Below are 23,994 nucleotides of genomic sequence, written 5' to 3' on the forward strand. Positions count from 1 at the left end.
CCCTTCACCAGTTGATGAGCATTGGGGTACCCTTTTTGCCCATAATTAATTGAAAGGGGGTGAGGTTCCAGGGTCCCAGCCCGGCACACACAGGTAACCAGTGCAGCCGTCTTCCTAGAAACTCTGTTGCCTTATCAAAGTCCGCTTGGTTTATTTGTCGTTATTTTGTATCTGCCACCTCCCTAAATGCTTTTCTGTTTCTAATAGTTTTTCAGTTGATTCCCATGATTTTCTACGGCAGATAGTCTGCATCTTTCTTACCATTATTCTATCTCATTTTGTTTGCCTGTCGTAGTGAAATTTCAGAACAATGTTAAGTGAGAGCGAATTAAAAATATAGTCCTGTGTGCCCATAGTGTGCCATGAAATGTGTAACCTTCTGTGGGCCCTGCCCGTGATTCACATTGATACATCTGTTCCTAAATAAACGGAGGTCACTGTCTGCTCCTCAGGGGTAAGGAGGAGCAATTTTGTGTTATATGTACGGTTTATGTGCATTGGCGCATTGGCACCATTATTTCAAAGTGTATCCACATATGTATTGTGGGTCAGAGAAGTTTTAAAGTTTTTGGTGAAATACCCAGAGTTTGCTTTTAGATGCTTTTGTGATTATTTTAAAGCTGTATTTTTAGTATTTACTTCCTTTTAATAGGGTTTTTACATTATATGAAAATTTTCGATTGGTGGAAGTGATATGTCATAGTTTTCTTGTCTGTATGAACAACATTTTTATAGTGATATTGTAATTGGTGCCTTTTGTTGAATGCCTCCTATGTGCCTGTAATAGGTATTTTATCTCATTAGTCTTCACAACAGGTCATTAGAGTATTATAATTTTTTAAAAAAATATTTGTATTGGTTTCAGAGAGGAAGGAAGAGGGAGAGAGAGATAGACACATCAATGATGAGAAAGAATCATTGATTGGCTGCCTCCTGCACACCCCCTACTGGGGAATCGAGCCCACAACCAGGGCATGTGCCAGCAAATGCCTGAACCTGGATTTTCCCTAGTCCAGTGGTCAGCAAACCGTGGCTCTCGAGCCACATGTGGCTCTTTGGCCCCTTGAGTGTGGCTCTTCCACAAAATACCACGTGCGGGCACACACGTACAGTGCGATTGAAACTTCGTGGCCCATGCGCAGAAGTCGGTTTTTGGAAAGGAGATAGACAAAACAAGTATACAAGACGAGTGTAGATGGGAGAATTGGAAGGGGTCGACCTCAGCGAACGTACCTCCATCAGATTGAGGACGTTTTTAGCAAAGGCCAGCTTAGGAGTACCCTAATTAAGTTAATAACAATGTATCTACCTATATAGTTTAAGTTTAAAAAATTTGGCTCTCAAAAGAAATTTCAATCGTTGTACTGTTGATATTTGGCTCTGTTGATGAATGAGTTTGCCGACCACTGCCCTAGTCTAACTGTAGTGCTTCTCTTGGCGTTCTTTCTTAATCGTGAGGGTGGGGAGGACCTCTGCCCGAGTAGTTAGCGTTCACCCTCACACCACCACGGTCTGTTCAGGAGGGTGCCTTTCCCAGGAGCTGCCATCGGGTCTGGGATAACTGCAGTCTCTGTGCTTCGGGTCGGTAAGAGGAGAGCAGCTGTGAGCTGAGTCCAGCGAAGGGAGGTGCTTCTCCTCCCAGCCTGAGGCCCCCGGCTCCTGGTGCACCTGTGCAGGGCAGCGAGAAGCTCTGGGGCCACAGAGCGGAGAATATTTGAATCCCCGTGGTTTTGAGGACTTGGTGATGCTCACATTCCCCTCCAGCTTCCGGTTCATCTGATATTAGTCCTGCTTTTTCTGGTGTTGTGGAGTGCCCTGGGCTCAGGTGTCCTGATACGGGTCACTGCGGAGGGCGGTCATTGCCAAGGCTAAGGACAGGGCTTCACCAGGTGGGTAGGGTTTGCAACTGTCGCTAGAGTCTGAGCTTTGGGACTGCAGCTGGTATATCGGGTGCACCTGAAGAGGTCCCAGATAATCTGAGCACCTGCTGTTTTTCTCAGGACTTATTGAGTTTGGGAGTCAGCTAGGATCTAGGGCAGTGGTTCTCAACCTTCTGGCGCTTTAAATACAGTTCCTCATGTTGTGACCCAACCATAAAATTATTTTCGTTGCTACTTCATAACTGTAATGTTGCTACTGTTATGATCGTAATGTAAATATCTGATATGCAGGATGGTGTTAGGCGACCCCTGTGAAAGGGTCATTCGACCGCCAAAGGGGTCGCGACCCACAGGTTGAGAACCTCTGACTAGGGTGTGGTTGAAGGAACCCACTTCCTTACCCCTTTGGCAGTGAGGGAAGCAGAGTCCACCAGGCCCATGGCCTCGTACTTATGGAGAAGTTGCAGCTCCTTGGTCTCTTTTGTCCCGTCTCCTTGGACCAGGTGCGTGGTGAAGTGATGTTTGGCTGTAGGAACACGTGACTTGGCACACAGAAAGGAGACCAGCTGGCTGGACCAGAGTCAGAGGCTTTATTCTTTCTTTTCACACAAGAGAACTTACAGGGAGATAGACTGTGATCAGCAGCGGATTATTTGTGAGGAAGTAGCCCAAGCGACTTGACTCTCTTAATACTCAGATGGGCTCTAATCCTTGTTTCCTTTTTGGTCTTGGATCAGAAAATGTAGGGCAGGGTTGGAATTGGCTGATGACAGTGCCCACGACAAGTTATGCCCCGAGAAGCTCAGAAATGGTCGGAAGGGTGGGTGTGGCAGCTGTCAGTCCGTCTTCACTACTTGTGATACTTGTTTTAATTTTTTTGATTCTACCTCTATCTTCCCTTATCAAAAAGTGACTTGAATTTAAAGCCAGTGAATGAAAATTAATTTTGTGTAGCAAAGAAAAAAGTATTAACCCTCAGTAATAAAATAAAGTCAAATAAAAACAGTGAAATATACCATTTTCTGCTGACACTTTAGCAAAGATTAAAAATAAGCACACCTCAAGTTATTACTTTATCAGTATGTTAATTTGGAAAGTACTGGTGAGGGTATAACGTACTGCTGAGGGTGTAAATTGTGCTTTTGCAAAATAATTCAGAAGAATTTATCAAGAGCCCAGAATATTTGTACTCTGCCTATTCATTCCATACCCAGAAAGCTCTCCTAACAGAATCACTTACATTATTTTTAGACCATTTTTCCTATTACAAAAAATAATATATACTCAATGCAGAAAGCTGGGGAGAACATAGGAAAACAAATTAGCAATCACAGATTAATCATAATCTTACTGCACAAAAATAACATTTTGGTATAACTTTCTCTAATTTTTCCTATTTTTGTATACTTTTAAAAAATAGTTGTAACATGTCTTTCCCCCCCGCTCTTAGCCATATATTTTGAGCAATTTCTCCCTCTGTTGTACTCACCTGGGGAAACCCTAACCCTAAACTAGTTGAAACCAACTCTTCTTTTCTTCCTGGCCTATACCTGGATAGGCGAACATTGTTTGAAAACACACATACACAAAACACAATTGAGCTGCCTGGTTTCACATTAAATTCATGGCCATGAACCTCAAATTAGCCCTTAATACTGTCCAGAAATGCTAAAACATCTCTAAATTCACTTTCCCAGACTTCAGGGAGATATTGGATACCCTCTTTCTTCAAACTTTCTATATATGAGACCACTCTGCCCCCTCTTAGCCAGGACTCATCTCCAGCAAGGAGACCCTCACCTCTGCCGCCAGATCTTCAAGGTCTCCTCCCTGCTTCCCACTGGGGCCATGTGGTACCTGCCCTTGTTCACGCCTGGTGCTTAATGACTGGCCAACAGTGGCTACGCAACAAATGTTACTGAATGAGTGAATGAATGCATATATATAGTTCCTATATCATTATTCCTAATGAGTACATAGTATTCCATTGTACAAATGTAACCTAAATGACTTACCACTGCTCTATTACTTTATATATTTGTTTCAAATTTTTCATTCCACTGAAACATGGGAAATAATCTAAATGGCTATTGGACTATTATGGCTGCATTTTAAATCCTAGGAGGCATTTTTATTAACCTGGGGAAATGAGTTTGGTGACTGAAAAAAGCATAATTAAAATTTTATATATATATCATGATTTTAACTGTAAACGTGCAGAGAAAAAGCTAGTAGGAAATAACTAAAATGTTCATTAAGCATTTCAAGTTGACAGGATTACAGATTATTTTTCTTTTTTCTTTTTTTTAAGTAGACAAGTAACACATGATATTTTCTGTTTTCCAAGAGTACTGCAATGAGTGTGTTGTTATAGTCAGGAAGACAGTTCTAAACATTTCAGAACACACTGCACATCAGATTATTGCGAGTAGTCAAAAGCAGAGTTAGGAACCACTGTGCTCTAGAGAAGGACCTACGTGTTTGAAACACACTTGCTAACAGGCCTGCTCACTCCCTGGGTTTAGAAAAGGTGGTGAAAGTGGCATTTCCTGTGAGACCTGCACGGCTGGGGACACTCAGGTGGAAAGGGGAATGACAGAGACTAAGCAAACACTCTTTGGGAACCTCAATTTTTAAAAGTGTAAAGTAGTCCTGAGACCAAAAAGTTTGAGAACCACCAAATTAAGGAAACAGGAAGAGAACTCTTTTTTGTTGTTGTTGTTAATCCTCACTGATTGTTGGAGAGTGGAACGGAGGGAGTGGGAGAGCGAGAGATGAAACGTTGATGTGAGAGGGACACATTGATTGGTTGCCTCCCACACATGTGGCCGGGGACCAAACCTGCATCCCAGGTGCCCTTGACTGGCAATTGAACTTGTGACCCTTTGGTTCACAGGCCAGAGCTGTACCACTGAGCCACACCAGCCAGGGCAGGGAGAAAACTCTTTACGGTGGGTTGAGTCTGGCTCAGTGAATAAACATTGAACAACGAGAACAAAGCCTGTAGGGAGAAAAATTACCGAGTCTAGTAGGCAGGAGTTGAAGTCCTTGAAATTACATTAAAGTTTCCTTTCTCCTTTTCTTCCTCCCTTTCTTTTGTCCTTTTTTAGAGATCATGCATGATGTGATAAAGAAGGTCAAGAAGAAGGGGGAGTGGAAGGTAAGCAGACAGTGTAATTAAAGGCTTTACAGGCGGGTTCATGTAGGAAGAACTCCGGTGGGGAAAGTGTAGAGGCAGAGAGTGAAGACCTTTGCTGTGTCCAGAGAATAAAATTTTAAAAAGGTAATCTGCTTATGCCTCTCATTTGATAGGATCCTGGTTATGAAATCTCTTGGTCATAGAGCTTATCTGAAAGAGCACCTGCTGGGGCAGGTTCTCAGTGGAACTCTTTTATTCAAACAAAATCTTACCTGAAACCCGTATATAAGCAGGAGAGGGTGGAATTCTGCCCACTGTGGGAGGGAAAGGCAAGGCCCTTTGGCCTCTCTGGCCGCTTTACAGCATCTCCATGGAGCCCACACAACAGTGTGGAAAGCCCTCTTTTGGCCTGTCCCCATCTGTCAGTAACTACATGTTTATTCATGTAACTTTGAGAACAACGCTGGCCGTTTCACATGTAATGTACATGAAACAAGTATTTAAGTCAATCAAACTGATTGTGGCCTCAGTTCCTGGAGCGGGTGACGCGAGGAGCGGTCAGCGTGCTGCCCTCCATTCAGGAAGTCGGCGTTTTAAGGGTCACTTGGTTGTCTGGGGCAGGGCCTTACACTGGCCAGGAGAGCATGCAGTCTCGCTTGAACTTCCCGTGCGCTATTGAAGTTTATTCCAACCACTCTTGCCTGCAAGTTTGCAAGTCCATCGGCTGGTAGCAGCAGAGGTGATGGCCCAAGCGGGTTTTGAAGTCTCCCCTGGACTTGGGAGACTGTGTTAGCAGACTTCCCTCTCACCACCAGAGCGGGAGGCCATGCGGTGGGAACTCTCCATGCCCGTCTTTGTGGACCTGGGAGTTTTAAAGGGTCTCGAGGAAGCTGCTGCGTAGGCTGAAACCTGGCCCTCATGCTGCAGCAGCGTGCTTTCTGGGCCACCTCGTGTCTGGCCTGTTACCTCCGTTTATATCATTAAAGGGGGAGAGGAGAACTAGCCTTGTTTTAACTGCATCCCCCTGTCCACCGTGCCGACTGGAGCTAGGAAAGGTTAGCTGAAGAACTGCAGGCGTGAAACTTTTAGACCCGATGGCATGTCTTCCTGAAGCACAGTCGGCTCCCGGATGATGTGTGTGCGGGTGGAGGTGCGTCCTGATGACATTGTAACAGTCCTCACCTTCCAGACTGTCCTTGTGGCACGAGTGCTCCCCCTCCCTTTAGGAAAAAGCTCTGCCCTGAGAAAAGACTCTCCAGCGTAGCTTCTGAGTATGGGTGCTATAGAGTATTTTTATCTCTTTCTTTGCATTTTTATGAGTAATTGATCGCTTTATCATGAAAAATCAAAAGTTTAATATTTTTAAACTTATAAAATTAAGTCAAGTCAGTAAGAGCAAGCTCTTAACTCCCAAGTTCGGTTCGCGTGTGGGGAAAAAAGCTAGCATGCATTTCAGCTAACTTCTGCTGGCCCCAGGAAATACTGAATCTCAGTGTCCTGCCTTCTGGGCTCATGTTGAGGTCTGACGCGGTGAGCCGATGACAAGAGCAGAAGGTGCCACACGGGCTGTAAGCTGGTCTCTCTGCTTCCAGGTGCTGGTGGTCGATCAGCTGAGCATGCGGATGCTCTCCTCCTGCTGTAAGATGACGGACATCATGACCGAGGGGATAACAAGTGAGCGCACCGTTCTCTCTGCCCTTTAGTGAGGCTCAGGCCTTCCCCTTGTGCCAGCTTTCCTCCTCCCTATTCAGTATTACCTGCTGGACTTTAGATTCTTCCACTGACCTGGGTGGTAAGACTGTAAGTTCCTAAGAGAGACCCAAGGCTTCTTGTTCATCACTGAATCCCTAAGCCACTGCTAGATGCTCATTAAATATCTGTTCAAGCAGTGGTTCTCAACCTTCTGGCCCTTTAATACAGTTCCTCATGTTGTGACCCAATCATAAAATTATTTTCGTGGCTACTTCCTAACTGTCATGTTGCTACTGTTATGAATCGTAATGTAAATATCTGACATGCATGATGGTCTTAGGCGACCCCTGTGAAAGGGCCGTTCAACCGCCAAAGGGGTCGCGACCCACAGATTGAGAACCGCTGTGTTAAAGGATGCCAAAAGGAAGGCTAAATCAAGGGAAAAGGCAGGCCATCCACTAGGGAAAAAATGTGCAAAAGACCTGAACAGGCACTTAAAAAAGAATAAATCCAAAATGGCCAATAAATACATGAAAAATTACTTGCCCACTTTAAGGGTCAGGGAACTACAATTGAAACCAGAGTGAAATATGGCTGTACACTCACCAGACTGGAATATTTAAACTCTGATACTGCCAAGTGACAGAGAGGATGTAGAAAAATGGGAACTCCTATATGACGGAGTGTCAGTTGGTACAGCTACTTTGGCAGTGTCTAGGAGAGTTGAAGTATTCTATGGTTAGATGTTTTGAGCTTACAAACTTATTTTCATTAATTTTTTAAAACTACATTTTTCTCTATCAAAGCATGGGAATTCTAAAGGAACTTGGAATTTGGGGTACAAATGAACAACAACAGCAACAAAACCTGAAGGAAGGGGCAAATTTTCCATTTTCAATCAGAGCAGCTCAAGGAATTTACTGAAACCGAAATGGGGAGTGGGAAATAATTAGTGTGATAAGGTTTCAGGTCTTCTAAAATCTTGAGCACGGTGGGACGGCGGAAGGTGGTGACTGTCAGGAAGGGGCAGTGACGCCCCCGCTCCCAGGTTTTTATCTGCTTGTCTGAAGGCAGCCTGTGCCTGTCACTTCCAGTCTTGTGATGCCCAATTGAGTTTTCTCTCTCACGGTGGGCTGCTGTTTTGTGTCTAGTTGTGGAAGACATCAACAAGTGCAGGGAGCCACTGCCCAGCCTGGAGGCTGTGTACCTCATCACTCCGTCAGAGAAGGTAAGTCCTCCCCCCAGAAGAGCTTTGGCTAAGGTCACACGTGCTGGCGTGGCGTCTGCGCAGCCGTGTCTGCAGTTTCTGGGTTAAGCACGCATGTAACACACTGCTCTGCTTAACCATGCAGTTCACAATCGGGGGTGGGAGAGGCAGAGAGGAGTGGAGAGAGCCTTACGGTTTCTGAAATACACCGCTGGCCAGAAAGCCAGTGCCAGGCCATTCAGCTTCCCCCTTGCACTCCCTCTCGGTAGGAACCCGCTTTATCTAGTTAGGGACCAGCCTTCCGAGCTTAGGTATTTTATACTTTCAGGCGGAATTCATCAACAGCCCATTAGTGTTCGGAATTGCCTGTCTTATTGTTTTGGAGGCTTGGTTCAAATCAGCATCCAGACAAGGTCCACCTCCTTGCTTTGGGCTAACAGTTGTCTTAGGCTTGTCTCTCAGTCCATAAATTGCCCCCAGTTTTCACACTTTCTTTTCACTTGTAAAAGTTGGCTTATGAATGAGTTTCTGAAGATGCAACTACACTGCTAGAACTTCATCGGTGTGAATCTCCTAGAAGGTTTCTGACCAGTTTCCTCTTTTGTGGGTCTCTTCTTAGGAACCCATGTTATGGTGGCATCAAAGAACTGACACTGTCATTCTGGAATGATCTAAGAAGGCTTTTGTTCATCTAAACTCCCAAATAATCCTAGTTGCAAATCCCCAAACATGAGTTAGAATTATACATTAAAAATCCCCTGCTATTTTTGTGCAAGTAGCTTGAACGCCCTCTTGGATTTAATTTTGACCACATATAGGCTCCATTTGCTTCTAGAATTGGCTTCAGTTCCCTTTTTCATCCCTCTTCACAGTCTGTCCGCTCCCTCATGAATGACTTCAAGGACCCACCGACTGCTAAGTACCGGGCTGCCCATGTCTTCTTCACTGACTGTGAGTACGGCTGTCAGAGGCTGCCACACCCTCCAGGGTGGCCTTTCTGCACGGCACGGCTGAGCCAGAGCCAAGCCAGGGCAACAGGGAAGAAATGGGTTGTTGCCGTGATTGTCCTGATCTTTTCTTTTCTTTCAGAAGAAAAATTGCATTAGAGACAAAAATAAGCTCACCCACATGCAAACCCTGTAGCCAGTGCAGACCTTTCTGATGACAGTAGCACCTCTTCTTAGGACTGAGCACAACGTCCCGGTGCCAGCCTCGGTGTTTCACCGTGTGGACTTCCAGATGTCACTAAAGTATAGTGTATGTCCATCCGCTTTCCAGCCTCCAAGGTTTCACCTGGTCTTTATCTCAGCTAGACTGGCATCGTTGTCCTGGAGTCCGTTCTGTTATTTGTGTGCAAGGAGCCCGTGTGCTAACATCCTGGTCAATCTTCGTTAACAGCAGAGAGCTGAGTAAGGCGGGCTAGCTAAAGAGCGCACGGCCCTAACAGGTTCCCTAGTGTTCTTCGAAGGAAGACCGGCAGAACTTACCCCTGAGAAAGTGGGGAAAGGTTCTGGCAAAAAATACTTTAATACCATTTGAATGTGGGTGACAGAGAGAGCAGGTAGGCAGCGTGAGTAACGATGAAACAAGAGTGCATTTCTGGGACCCTGCCCTGTTTGGCCCAGGAGAGCCGCGTCAACTGTGGTTCCCCACCAAGTGGGTCTCCTGAGCGGCGGAGTTCCTTCGAGGGTCCAAGAAACACCAGCACCACATTGCCCAGTGGTTTGATTTTTCGTTATTTTCTTTTTCATGAGCATGTCGGATGCATGATGTTGTATATATTGCAGGTCTTTTCCTGCAATATAAAAAAAATATATTAAAAATAGTTGTTTTTTTTATTAGCTGTCAGAATCTCAGTCTTTATTGCCCATTGTTTCTCTGTTGAGGGCCTTGTGGGTGTTTTTATACTCCTTTTATAGCCTAGAGGTAGTGGATATTTTAGGAAGGAATTAACTTTTTATTTCCTTTGTTAAAATGCTAATAAATGAAGAATCCACCAGACACGTGTGACTATTGAAATTAACCAGCAAACGAACAGGAAAACCTAGTTAGTGTCTTTTGTCATTCCTGCAGCTTGTCCCGATGCCTTGTTTAACGAGCTGGTAAAATCTCGAGCAGCCAAAGTCATCAAGACTCTGACGGAAATCAACATTGCGTTTCTCCCCTACGAGTCCCAGGTGAGGCTGGTAGGGAGCACATGGAACTCTGCATCCTTGTTATTCTGTCAGGAGCTCTGAGAGGGTGGGGTGGGGGTGCAGTACACAGAGTGGGGAGGGAAGGTGTCATTCTGGAAGACAGTGCGGGGTTGTGAGTGGATGTTTATGGAAAGAGGCGGTCTTCCTGAGGGGTCTGCCCGGCCTTCCTCTTACTCTGTATTTATTTCTGACCTTTGTAAAGCCTTTGTGTGCACTTCTCCTTGCTCCCAGCGTTCACCCCACCTGGCTGAGTCCGAATAACCAAAAGGTGGTCAATCCAAAAAGACCGTGGAAGGAGAGATGGGAAGGGATCAGACAACGCCCATCTGCTGTGAAGGAGACTGTTTCTATGTAGAGATAACCTCAGCCTGTCATGTGCTGAGCGAACAGATGGCAGCCTTCGTCATTAGCCCTTAACACTGCCAGTGCCAGGAGGGCGGCAGCAAGCCGCCTCCTTGGAAAACACAAAGCTGTTAAACCAGTAAAGGAGAAGCTGATTGTGAGAGGGCACAGAATGAGTGTCTTAGTCTTTTAAGATTTTTAAAAATCTTCTGGCAAACAAAGAAATGAGATAACAGGACATTTATGCATTTTGTAGAGATAAAAAATGATTGTGGCATATGGCAGCGGTCGCCAACCATTCGGACCTCACAGCCCACCAGTGGTCTGCGGAGCACCGGTTGGCGACCGCTAGCATATGGAATCTTTTTTTATTTTTGCATATGGAATCACCTGTTCTTAGCTAAGGAGGGATGGAAAAAGTACAGCATGAACATTTAAACACAGTCTCCTTCCCAGCTCACTTGGCCCAAAGCCCATTCCCTGAGGGCAGCACGTTTTTTCCTCTCTGTGAGCCCTGTCACCACCTGGATTGAATGCAATCCACCTTTAGCATGTTCCAGCACACCATAGTGCATAGATTTTAAAAAGCAATACACTTCAAACACAGCCTTTCGCTTTTCTAGATGATCAGGGCGGTTCACATCATGAGATTCTGAGAAAATACTTAGCTGGTAGGCTAGGTAGTGTAAGAGAAAACTTTACACTTCCGAACTCTCCAAAGAAAAAGAAAAGTAGTTAGAACATACCCCTGAGGATACAAAATTATTCAATCAAAAAGCACCATTTGCACACAGTCACAGCACAATTTCTAGCTTATCCCTTATTTACTTAACCCTCTAATGGCCTCTGAGGTCTGACACTAGCCTCCTCTCCTGCTCTCCTCCCGGTCTCCTCACTGTTCATCAAACACACTTGCCTCAGGTTTTGGCACAGCCATCCCTCCTTGGGGAAGTCCCTGCTGGTGAGAAACTGCACCTCCTCAAGCCCTGTTCAAGCGTCACCTTCTCCAGGAGGCCTTGTCCTGCCTGTCGAGCCCATCCGGGCATTCTTTCCCTGCTTTATTTTCTCATACACACACCAGTTTCTCACATGCCATACAACTTACTTTCTTTATGTTTATTGTTTGTTTACTGCCTGCCTTCCCTTCACGCACTCCACGAGGATGATCATGTTTTGGTCACGAATAGTTCCCATGTGTTTAGCACAGTGCCTGGCCCAGCAGACACCCAGCCCAGATCTGAAGGATAAATGAAAACATGCTCTGTAGACTCGCTATCAGGTTTGGAGAAAATTCTGACGTTTAGCATCCTGGATGCAAACACTATACATGCGTGTATTTTTGCCTCCTCCTCAGGTGTATTCTCTGGACTCGGCTGACTCTTTCCAGAGCTTCTACAGCCCCCACAAGGCTCAGATGAAGAATCCTATACTAGAGCGCCTGGCAGAGCAGATCGCCACTCTGTGTGCCACGCTGAAGGAGTACCCCGCCGTGCGGTATCGTGGGTAAGAGCGCGCTCGGGAGAAACTGTCCCGACTCCTCTGGCCTTAACATTCCTTTGCCAATTGTCTCAGGGTCAAGATTTGAGTGGCTCGCATTTATAATTATTCTTCCAACGGTTTTGTCATTTTTTAAATTTTGTGAAATATAGTAACACATACAGAAAAGAGCATGAAATATACATATATGTTCAGTTATGTGTAACTGAAATATGAACCCCTATGTAGTGGCACCCAAGGTCCCTGTAGTTTTGCATCTCTTCCTAACCTTTAAAAACAAACATCGTCTTTGCAGAAGCTGTTTCAGAGTAAGGTAAAATAATTCTCTAAAGGACACAGTCAGGTTTTATAAAGTCATCCATGCATCACTTACCTGCTGTGTGCTAAGTGCTGGGGAGACTCCACCTGAGGACACAGCCCCAATCCGGGCGGGCAGGGAACATCCCAGCAGATGGGCCATAGCTGTGCACACCTGCAGTGTAAGCCCTGCGAGATATGACTAAGGGCAGACCAGCCAAGGGCCCTTTGGCCCTTCGAGCTGAGAGGATCAAGAACAGCTCAGACTAGAGGGGTCGTTTGAACTAGGTCTTGAAGGACAGGTTTGGATTTCAAAAGACCGATGAGGACCAGAGGGCCTTTTCTGTGGACAGTTGGCTTTGCCATTGGAATGAGCAAAAGCATGGAGCTGGGGAAACCAAGGGCAAGTTTGAGGAGGATTGGCAGTCTAGCACAGTGTGTAGGGCAGGGCGAGATGGGGCCATTTCTGGAGGCCTCCAATGCCAGCTTTGGGATTAGGTCTTTCAGTGGCTGTCCACGGGAAACTTTTGGGGGGTTGACGGGGGAGTGAACGCAGGAGTCAGGGGAGGAGAAACTGGAGCCAGAGGAGCTGAGGGCCTGAACCTGGAGTGCGGGGGTCAGTGTTCCACCCAGCCTGTTGCCTTTGTCTGCTGGACGTGTAACCGTAGAATGGCGCCTCCCTTGGTCTGCCCCAGCGTCTGACCCCTCTGTTGTTGGTGCTCCCTGACAAAAGCTGGAGATGGGGCCGAGGCCATCTCCCCTGACAGAGGAGTGGCGGATTGGAGTTCATGCGTGGGAGGGCTGGGCTGGGAGCAGAGGCGCTTCAGCCTGAGCCTGGCCAGGTGGCAGGCAGCACCACACACTGTGTACAGCGGGTGGGGCCCCGGAAACGCTGTCAGGCTGAGCCCAGGGTAAGGTTCAGAGGTTCTCACTTGCTAGCAAACAAGACCCAAGGGGATTTGAGTCAAGGGAAGTGAGACTCAGGTGGGTCAGGCTCAGATGGCCGATCCCGGGGAAAGGACGGATGGTCAGGACCCTCTGCTGATGTGAGGCTGCTCATCGGAAGCTGCTTTTCACTCATTTCTGTTCCAGGAACAGAGCTAAATATTTGATTCTGTTTGTCCTTTTTAATGATACACGCATATGTGCCTATGTCCTCATTGTAAAAGAGCAATGCAGGTGAAACACGCGTGCCCCCTGACCTGCCTGCACTGTCCTGCCTCTCTCCCGAGGCCCGTCACCGTGTCTCTCCTCCTCGGCAGGGAGTACAAGGACAATGCTCTGCTGGCCCAGCTAATCCAGGACAAGCTCGACGCCTACAAAGCTGATGACCCCACCATGGGCGAGGTAAGTGGCCGTGGACCATGGGATTCTCTCACTGGGTGATGTGAGTGCCGCTGTCCCTGCTCGTGGCCTCTGGTGACATGCTCAGCCCCTTGGGCAGGCCGATTGAGACTCTGGTCAGTGTAGCCAGGGCGACGACTCATTTCTGTTCTCCGGGATGACCCCAGATTTAGCACTGAAAGCCCTGCGTCCTGGGAACCCCCTCCGCAGAACAATGTCAACCCCAGAAAACTGACCTTGTGCAGATCTCACTAGTTTGCACACGTATTCGTGTGTGTGTGTGTGTGTGTGTGTGTGTGTGTGAGTTCTATTTAATTGTATCACATGTATAGATTCCTGTAAGCCCACTGCAGTCAAGGCACAGAGTTCTTGTCATCTCGGGTTTACAGCCACAAGTCCCAGGGCCTGGAACCCCTCGGCCCAGGCAGATGCCTGGTGGGCCACCCGTTCGTAGCTGAACCCAGTGGTGCTCTTCTTTGTGAGCTCACCTTGGACCAGCCACCGTTTCAGATCTGCTTCAAAGGACACTCGCTATGAAACAGACATCCTGGGTTCTCTCTCACACGGTGTGAACTGGTATTCTGGTCAAGCAGTAAAGGGACTGTGCTCCGTGCTGTTTCAGTAGGTTTTGTCTCCGAGTTCACTTCCTGCTGCCCCTTTGGCAGGAGGGCCATGCGTGGTGCAGAGCCAGCACTGTATGGAGTGGCTTGTGAAAGTCCCCCGTGTCCTTCCTTCTAGGGCCCAGACAAGGCTCGCTCCCAGCTCCTGATCCTGGACCGCGGTTTCGACCCCAGTTCCCCTGTTCTTCATGAGCTGACCTTTCAGGCTATGAGTTACGATCTGCTGCCTATCGAGAATGATGTGTACAAGTAAGTATACCGCCCAGAGGGACTGCAGCTTTGCAAACGAACCAGATACAACCTCTGACTTAGGGAAAGGGCGTCATCAATCCTAGGAGAAGTGGGTGTTTCCATAGTCTTGTCAGTTAGCCTGCAAGCTTGTCTGTGAGTTCCCAAAATCCTCATGGCCCTTCTAGCCAGGAACCCAGGCCCCTTTTGGGGAGAACAAAGACTTTAGTTTCCAGATCTGTAGTCTGCTCTCGTGTCAGTATGTCGTCGATTTGGGCATGTGTGCGTATCTTTTTCAGAGTTGAATCTTACTTGCAGATCATCAAATATGATGACAGATATATTCACAGGAGTTTCTTACCGAACTCATTTGCAGAGGAGCCGTTTCCTTCATTATAAACATTTTTCTTGGTAGCAATCATTAGAAATTCAGTTTCTAAAAACTAATCTTTATTTTTATGGAAACAGACTGCACTGCTGTCATGTCATTTACATTGATTATAAGGGTAGTGAATGAAAGTTCTGGAACTCTGAGTGGATCTCTGCTCTTATCCCTTTGGCACCTGTGGTTCTTGCCTTCCTTTGATGTTCATGCTTTCACAGGCGTCCTAGGCCGAGGGCCTGTGCAGGTCACTGCTGAAGGTGTCAGGCACCCCGCATTGGGTGGTGCTCAGGCCTTTCTGAGAGAGGGACAAAGGGTGGCCTTTGTCTTTCCCTTGTAACTCACCTATAACCTGACTTCACACCCCGAGCCACATGGCTCAGGTGGCGCTCACGTCAGCTGACCCTGAAGCATCTAAAACGGGACTCCGTGTCAGTTGACCTTGATTGGAGCTCTCTGCCCGAGGAATTGCAGCCATTAGTGCCCATTCCGCAGACACCAGATGGTCATGGAGCTTGTAAAGTCATTCCTGGGGACATCTGTCTGCTGAGGACTGTGAGCTCTTGTCTGTTGCAAACCAGAGGGGACTTGGATGGATTTTGTGGGCCCTCCCCTCTCTAGGTATGAGACGAGCGGCATCGGAGAGGCGCGGGTGAAGGAAGTGCTTCTGGACGAAGACGACGACCTCTGGATAACGCTGCGCCACAAGCACATCGCAGAGGTGTCCCAGTAAGAGCCCCCCCCCGCCCTCCTCCAGGGCGAGGCGTTTCTCTCTCCCTAAGGTGTTTCCAGTGTGCATTCTGGGCAGCTGGGGTGGAGCGCATCAGCGATGAACTCGCTGCCTCAGCAAAGTGTCCAACATGCTAATCTCTGATGATAAATCCCTTCTGATCCCTGGCTAGGGCTCCACCAGCTTCAGGAAGTTAGAAAATTCATTCTGTGTTAGGGGGACTTTAGGATTTTGGAAAGCATTTGTACCTCTCAGCGAAATCCTATATAATAAAAGCCTAATATGCGAAGTGTCCGACCATTCAACCAGTCGCTATGCTGTACACTGATCACCAGGGGGCAGACGCTCCAACCGGTAGGTTAGCTTGCTGCTGGGGTCCGGCCAGGCAAGACAGGCTGGACACACCATGGAGCCCTCCTGTGGTCCCTCCTCAGCCCCGATCATGCACCAGTAGGGTCCCTTGGCCTAGCCTGTGACCTCTCGCAATCCGGGACCCCTTGGGGGATGTCGGAGAGCCAGTTTCAGCCCAATCCCTGCAGGCCAGGCCGAGGGAACCCACTGGTGCACGAATCCGTGCACTGGGCCTCTAGTGCTTTATAAACACTAAGTATGTAAAATGAGTTTGTTCCATTTAAAGGTCCAGACCCCACCATGCAGTTCTCTCTTATGTAGCTGGTGTGTGATCTTCCTCTTCTGTGGTCATACCTAAAATTTCTGAGCAAGAACTGTCTCCACACACAGAACAGACTTTGCTCTGAAAATGTTTCAAAATGTTTCCAATATGTAAATGTTATAAGACCTTTAAACAATTCTGCTTTTGGAAAAAGACACATTCTGCCACATTGAGTCGGTGCTATCCTCAGGAAATTCACAGGCAAGAGTGAGAAAATAATAGTCTTGGCTAGCTCTGCTATTGAGAAGTGGTCTCCACACTTTGGGGATCACTCAACTTTAGAAAATGTTGGTTCACATTTCCAGTATTTACATTTAATTAAATTTATCTGTGAAGTAAAATATATGCTTTGTTGTACTAATGTGTATATTTTACAGCATATACAAAAACATAAATTTGAAAAGGATGAAGTAAAATAAGCATAAGTAGATGTCCTAATATTTTCTTTTCTCTTCTGGAATCATCTCATGCACCCCACTCTGGAGAACCCTGGTTTAAAATATTAGCTAGAAAAATTAAATAAAATAAAATAAAACATTAGCTAGAATAACACTGTCTGTCTGTCTGTCTGTCTCAGAAAGTCACTTGAAATGTGTCCCTTATGACAGGAGAAGTCACCACATTTTCCTAAAGGAAGACTCTTGCATTATCCAATATCACTCATACAGAGGCACTTGGTGTTGCTTTGAGACTTAGCTGCCTTCTTCTGTCTTCCAGGGAAGTCACCCGCTCTCTGAAAGATTTTTCTTCCAGCAAGAGAATGAACACGGGGGAGAAGGTGAGCCCACCCTGCTTTCTCCCCAGGAGCAGGGAGGACGCCTCCCCGGCATCAGGCTGGGGAGCTGGGGAGCTGGGGGCCATAGTCCTCCCTTCATCCGTGATCGTTTTGTCTTACTTCTGCATTCAAGACTGAGATCCAGACCCCGTCTTCTGATATTTATAGAGAGCTGTTTTTTGTTACTCTGTGGATCCATATTTGCTGTTTTGGATCATGATTCATTTTAAGCCGGAAGAACTGTGAAGCCTTTTTTAGCTTGTGAAGGAATTAGAATTCATGACCTAACTTTCCTGGGCCTCTCCTTATCCTGCTGTTTACAGAGGTGCTTACCCATCAGCAGAGGGAGATGAGCTCTGATTGTGCCACTCCCTGGCTTAAAACCGTTTATCGACTTCCCGTTCCCAGGAGAATCAAGCCCCACCTGCTGACACATCTATGGAACCTGGGTCATCAGGCTCCAGAGACTCTCTGGTCTCGGACATCTCTGTCTCCCTCCTTTTCCCACCGCCTTCCTCCAGCCACACCTGAGCTCCTTGTCTGGGCCTTGCCTTGTGAAGTCCCAGTCCTTTGCTCAGGTGTCGTGTTTTTTTGTTTTTAAAATGTTTTTAGTCCTAATTGGTTTGGCTCAGTGGATAGAGCGTCTGCCTGCAGACTAAAGGGTCCGGGTTCGATTCCAGTCAAGGGCATGGCATGTACCTTGGTTGCGGGCACATCTCCAGTAGGGGGTGTGCAGGAGGCAGCTGATCAATGTTTCTCTCTCATTGATGTTTCTAACTCTATCCCTCTCCCTTCCTCTCTGTAAAAAATCAATAAAATATATTTTTAAAAATAAAATAAAATGTTTTTATTGATTTTTAGAGAAAGAGGGAGAGAGAGAAACATCAATGAAAAAGAAACATTGATCGACTGCCTCCTACATGCCCCCCTACTGGGGATTGAGCCTGCAACCTGGGTATGTGCCCTGACTGGGAATTGAACTGGTGAGCTCTTGGTGAATGTGACACACTCCATCCACTGAGCCACACCAGCCAGGTCGGGTGTTGTTTCTGGGGGAGGAGCAGGAACCTTCCCTGCTCCTCCCTAGACTGGTGCCGTGCCTCTGCTCTGTACACCACACTGACACCCTCAGAGAGCGCCAGGCCACTCAACGGGACAGTCCCCGCCAAACGTGAGCTCTTCAAGGCAAAAGTACTTGACATCCTTTTTTTTTTTTTTTTTTTTTTGGTCCTTGTATGTCCAGCACCTGAAAGTGTCTGGAATGTAGTAGTAATTCAATAAATTCTTGTTGGATAAATGAGTGGGATTAGGTGGTTCGCACAGTTAGAGGGTAAGCAGACCCCTTTCACCTGTCAGGATGCAGATTCCAGCCTTTCACCTTCTCCCTACTGCCCCCTGTCTACTCAGCTGCAGCCTTTCAACATGAACGTGATGCCAAGAGAGCTTAAGCTGGGGATGCAGAGAGGCAGTGGATGGACAAAAACGTGTTCTTTTCTGGCAAGAGCTATGCTCTCAATAACTGTCTAGTCCAACAAATAAAACGTAACTGCTGGGCTCCGGAGTTCAGCTCACCACCCATAAGACAGTCATGCTATTTGGGTCAATAATTATTTGAGCAGAAGCTTGGCAGTCTGAACACACATGATCTTGTGTGTAATGGATTCCTTTTGAGAGTTACAGAACACACTTGGGGCTTCGGTGCTGGCTGCTGTCCTGTCCTGCGCCCACCACACTTGCTCAGCCTCCTAGGTCAGGGCCACGGGCGTGAGACCCTCTGCTTTCCTTTCCTTACAGACCACCATGCGGGACCTGTCCCAGATGCTGAAGAAAATGCCCCAGTACCAGAAAGAGCTCAGCAAGGTATGGCGATCCAAAGTGACCGAGTGGGATCGTGAGTGTAATGAGCTTCAGAAAGGCGTCTCAGAGTCCTGGCACACTGACCGGTCCATTGACACCCACGGATCTTCAGTCATCTTCCATTCTTACTCGCCAAAAATGGGAGGCTGGAGTAGACAGCTTCTTTCCTAGGACTTTTCTCCTCTTCATCTTTTTCTCTTTGTTCTTCCTATTCCTCTTCCGTCAACCTCGCCAAGGGGCTGCCGGAGTGTCATCACAACATGGCAGCTGGCTTCCCCGGAGTGAGTGAGCTGGGAGAGAGAGCTGGAAAGAAGTCACACGCCCTCCCGGTCCTGATGAGGGACATCACACATCACTTCCTCCGCACTGTTCCTTAGAAGCGAGTCACTAAATCCAGCCCACACTCAAGGAGGGGGTACTAAGCTCCTCCTCCTGGAGGGAGTAATATCGAAGAATTTGTGGGCATGTTGTGCAGCCAACAGCCCACCCCATCCCACCCACGAAGGATTCCTCCTTCCTGTTGACCCTTTGAATGTGGTTTGTCCCTCTCTCGACACATAATGCCCTGCCTTGTGGTGGTTGTGTGCTGGCCTGCATGAGGCTGGTGATTCCTTGGTGTCTGGCCCAGTGTTTATGCATCCTAGGTAGGTGGCACACATATCAGCGAGTAATTCTTGATCACAAACTGCTTTTTCCTAGTATTCCACCCACCTGCATCTTGCCGAGGACTGCATGAAGCATTACCAAGGCACCGTGGACAAGCTCTGCCGGGTGGAGCAGGTAGGACCCTTTCCTTCTCTTCCTGCCATGACCACTTACCCAGCAGAAGTTTAACCTCTGACCTTGAACATCCTGCAGAATCATAGGAAATAGAGATGGGAAGGCCTACGGGATCGTGTGGTCTCACCTCGCGAGCCAGTGCCGCACACTCTCAAGGGTAGGGACTGGACGGTCTAGAAGGACGTGCCGTGTGGATTTTGCATGTCTGGCTTTCCAGAGGTTCTGAGCCCTACAGGTGGGGCCGGCTGATTTATATCCGAATGCATTTTCTCCTGCTGCAGCCACAGCAGCTTTGGAGGCCTCGGGTAGTGCAGTAGCAGGTGGGGAACTCGCCCCCTCCTCACCGATCGCAGTTAGGGCTGGAAGGGTCAGAGTTTGGGATTTGAGTTGTGTCTCTGTCACGGATATGTTTGCTGTGCCCATTTCTCTCTGTATTTTCCTCATCTGCAGAGGGAAATGCAATGCTGCCATGACTTCTGGGAGTGTGGTGTGGTGTGGTGTGGTGTGTGGGGTCAGTAAGCTAGCACTTAGTTCTTCCATTGTAATACCATGACCCAGCCAGGGGCAGCTTCTGGGGGGGAGAGAGCACTCAACCATCCTGAGGCCTCAGCAGAAGGCCCGCTTCACAGTAAAAACAGCTCAAGTTCTCAGTGAGATGCTGAGATTACATCTTCTGGTTTGATATGATGGGCTCAGCTTAGGTTTGAGAGACCTGCCCCGATTCATTGCCTCTTCGAATGGACGCAGCCCGGCTGAACCCGTCAGTTTCCCAGGGGATCTTGGCCGACACAGGCGTCCTCTCCAGAAGGCCTTCACCGCCAGAGGGTGGGTTATCTCTGCATCGGTAACAGCGCAGTCGGGATCAGCCCTCAGAATTAAGTTGTTGCAGAGTGTGCAGTAGTATTTGGTGAACTAGTTACATTTAATCTGCCTTTTGGAAAGTGTTAGAATCAGGTCCTGCTGAACAAACATCCGTGAGGCTGGTGGTGGGACTGAGAGGTGAAGGGGCCTAGGAGAGGTGCCCTGCCTTCCTCCCACCCAGACTGGGAAGAGGCCATGAACTTGAGGTCATAATTGTTATGAACTCCTGGGATCTTGAGGGAAAAAAGGGAACCACAGAGGAAGTTGCAGCCACAACGGGACCAATAGTTCTTGATGGGCTGAGCCTGCTGGCCTCGCTCGAAGCTTCCCCTGAGGCTGGCACAGGTTCACTGGCACCTCCTGAAGGGAACAGCGACCTGTAAACAAGGTGGCAAATCATCGAAAGTGAAACCTGGATGGTCTAGAAAGCGGTGCTAGTTGCCCGGGTGCTAGCTGGCGTCGTGAGAGTGGAAGTACCTGCTCAGGACCCTCCCCAACCCAGCACAGTCCCAGACATTACGGACCCGCAGTTTCCCAATAGTTACCGCCTATCCAGACTGTCACCAGAAGTGGGGCCAGTGTGGCGTGTTTCTGCAGGACCTGGCCATGGGCACGGATGCTGAAGGTGAGAAGATCAAGGACCCCATGAGAGCCATCGTCCCCATTCTGCTGGACGCAAATGTCAGCACTTACGACAAAATCCGCATCATCCTCCTCTACATCTTTCTCAAGAATGGTAGGAGTGGTGGGCACGAGGAGGGCAGCTGGGGGGACCAAGCAGGCAGAAGAGTGGTGTCAAAAGAGTGGAAGGGTATTTGACAGGAAGATCCCAGGGGCTTTTTACGTTTGGGGAAATGTAACGCAGGCAAATCAGTTTCCACTGGAGGCTGTGCCCCAGTAGTTCTAGGGTTAACCCGTGGTCTGGGACTCATAACCGAGGGCCTAGGGCCAGTGGGGGGGCCCTTAAAGCAGGGAGCGTGTCTGCCAGACACCTTGAATTTGCACCACTCTTGTAGTCTGTGCCTTTAAATAACTGATTTTTACCCCATCATAGTTGCCCATATGTGTCCATTGTGCAAAAAGATGGGCACAGAGACTCCTGTCCATGTTGACCTTGATGTGGGCCCATGGTGGCTGGGGTGGCTGAGGAGCAGGAGGCGAGGGAAACAGACCCTGAGGGGCAATTGCCGATGGCCGCAGCCCGGGATGGGGGGTTAGCGTGGAACAGGAGTCCTGATCTTGTCCTCACCTGACGGTAAAGTTGCTGCAATGAGCAGGTTAATTTCCAGCAATGCTGAGGAGAAGGGGCACTGTCCCCCTCCCGCCAGGCGTTGGGCTGGGCCTCTGAGTGTGCACTGTGCAGTGGCGGACGTGGTGACGGGTTTTGCTCTCTCAGGCATCACTGAGGAAAACCTGAACAAACTGATCCAGCACGCCCAGATCCCCCCGGAGGACAGCGAGATCATCACCAACATGGCGCACCTGGGTGTGCCCATCGTCACCGATGTAAGGGCCAGCCTTGTGCAGGGGGGGGGGGGGGGTGGGACTGGTGGGTCTTTTCTCTTCTCCCCTAACTACTTACTTAGGCAGCTTATGAGGCACACACTCAACACTGAGAAAGAGAGATCAGGTAAAATCAGAGGAATAAAGATCCAAGATGAGTAACAGGGTTAGCGCCAGGAGCCACAACGTGCACAGGCAGGCGTGGAGCACAGCGCCAAAGCTGAGCCGTGCTGTGGACCAGCCCACAGCAGGAGCCGCGCCTGCAGGTTGGCCTGGCTCTGCCTTTGGACACCAGACGCAGCTTCTTCCGTGAGAATCAACACTGCCACTGATCCAGGACCAAGTCAGGGCAGCTTGTCCGGGAGGCCCAGCCCCCAGTGGGCTCTAGGAGAGGCTGGGGGTGGGGGGCCCAGGATGAGGAAGAATCCTGAGCACTCTTCACAGCACCCTGCTACGAGCCTCCAGGCAGGGACCCAGTGGGGGTTCCTTCCAAGCCACCAGACCAGAGGCCTGTAACTGGCATTTTTAGACCCATGTTCACAAGAGGGACCACAGTGAGAATGGAGACGATTCCTTCAGTACATCCTGTGCTGTTGAAACAAAATCAAAGAGTAAGTCTTACCCAAAGTAGTGTTTTCTCCTGGTGTTAGTCGACAGCAAAGTATTCTTTTTAACTACCTAGATTTTTTTTTTTAATTTGACCTGCATTTGCTGTGACTTTAAAGAGCCAAGTTTGGCCCTGGCTGGTGTGGCTCAGTTGGTTGGGCATTGTCCCATGCACCAAAAGGTTGCCAGTTCGATTTCCATTCAGGGCATATGCAGGCTTGATCCCTGGTATGGGGCACACAGGAGGCAACTGATAAATGTTTTGCTCTCACATCAGTGTTTCTCCTCTCTCTCCCTCTTCCTTCCTCTCTCTAGAAATCAATTTAAAATATTAAAAAATAAGCCCTAGCCAGTTTGGCTAAGCGGATAGAGTGTCGGCCTGTGGACCAAAAGGCCCCAGGTTCGATTCAGGTCAAGGGCACGTACCTTGATTGCAGGCTCCTCCCCGGCCTGGGCCCTGGTACAGGAGGCAACCAGTCGATGTGTCTCTCTCACATCGATGTTTCTCTTTGTCTTTCCCGCTCTCCTCCACTCTCCCTAAAAATCAATGGGAAAATATCCTCAGGTGAGGACTGACAAAAAAATAAAAAATAAGAATAAAAAAAAATAAAATATTAAAAAAAGAAAAGAAAGAACCAACTTTGCTCCAGTTCCTAGAAGGGCATGTTTTTGGCTTTTCCAGGGAAAACACTCCCACTCGTTAGAGTTGGCCGTGCTGCCGTTCTGAAAGGAGGCCTTGGGAGAGGGTTTCCAGAGGCCAGCAGGGACCCCGGGGTCCACATGGCCTGACAGTCTAATCTTTATGTTTGCATTCAGTCTACGTTGCGTCGCAGGAGCAAGCCAGAGCGGAAGGAGCGCATCAGCGAGCAGACCTACCAGCTGTCACGATGGACCCCGATTATTAAAGACATCATGGAGGTCAGTGCTGTGGGGTGGGTGGGGTGGAGACAGGCTCCAGGCCCAGGGCTCTTCACATAAAGGCCTGATGCTTCCAGCTCCACCGCCTAGCAGGGGCAGTGACACCCAAAGGACTGGCTTCCGGAGCTCTCTCAGGCCTCATAGCACGTCTTGTCCTGGGGCTGGTGAAGAGCAGACCCAACAGACGGCCAGGTGCAGGTCCCAAGACCACGTGATTTCTAGGAAGCAGGAGGCAGAGATCCCTCAGTGGTACCGCACCCAGAGGAACCCAACAGATCACAGCACCAGAAGGTCCCATGAGTAGCGAGTTCCATACGGAGGTGTGGGTGGGCCTCTGGAATGTGAGCCCAGCCTGCCTCCCTTCTCCCACTTATCCCGCACCTCCGTCCTCCATGCCAACCAGAGAAGCCTCTTCCTTCAAAGCCCCCATCCCGTCTCACTGTGCCACCCGCCACCCCACCTGGCCAA

General features: G+C 48.5%; 1 protein-coding gene across 2 annotated transcripts in view; it reads left to right on the plus strand.

Moving 5' to 3' along the window:
- The window catches only part of STXBP1 (syntaxin binding protein 1), a 48,202-nt gene that overhangs the window by 14,480 nt on the left and 9,728 nt on the right, over window positions 1-23,994 (plus strand). For both annotated transcript variants that reach the window (XM_081104128.1, XM_081104127.1), the window contains exons 2-16: window positions 4,991-5,040; window positions 6,612-6,693; window positions 7,863-7,939; window positions 8,791-8,869; window positions 9,992-10,095; window positions 11,810-11,958; window positions 13,512-13,596; window positions 14,332-14,462; window positions 15,445-15,552; window positions 16,944-17,004; window positions 18,796-18,861; window positions 19,558-19,638; window positions 21,097-21,235; window positions 21,896-22,005; window positions 23,425-23,526. In XM_081104128.1, the coding sequence (XP_080960254.1) occupies window positions 4,991-5,040; window positions 6,612-6,693; window positions 7,863-7,939; window positions 8,791-8,869; window positions 9,992-10,095; window positions 11,810-11,958; window positions 13,512-13,596; window positions 14,332-14,462; window positions 15,445-15,552; window positions 16,944-17,004; window positions 18,796-18,861; window positions 19,558-19,638; window positions 21,097-21,235; window positions 21,896-22,005; window positions 23,425-23,526 (1,424 nt within the window). The remainder of the gene's footprint in view (window positions 1-4,990; window positions 5,041-6,611; window positions 6,694-7,862; window positions 7,940-8,790; window positions 8,870-9,991; window positions 10,096-11,809; window positions 11,959-13,511; window positions 13,597-14,331; window positions 14,463-15,444; window positions 15,553-16,943; window positions 17,005-18,795; window positions 18,862-19,557; window positions 19,639-21,096; window positions 21,236-21,895; window positions 22,006-23,424; window positions 23,527-23,994) is intronic.

This window comes from Myotis nattereri (genome assembly GCF_964212035.1).
Source record: "Myotis nattereri genome assembly, chromosome: 12".
In the NCBI taxonomy this organism is placed as follows: Eukaryota; Metazoa; Chordata; class Mammalia; order Chiroptera; family Vespertilionidae; genus Myotis; species Myotis nattereri.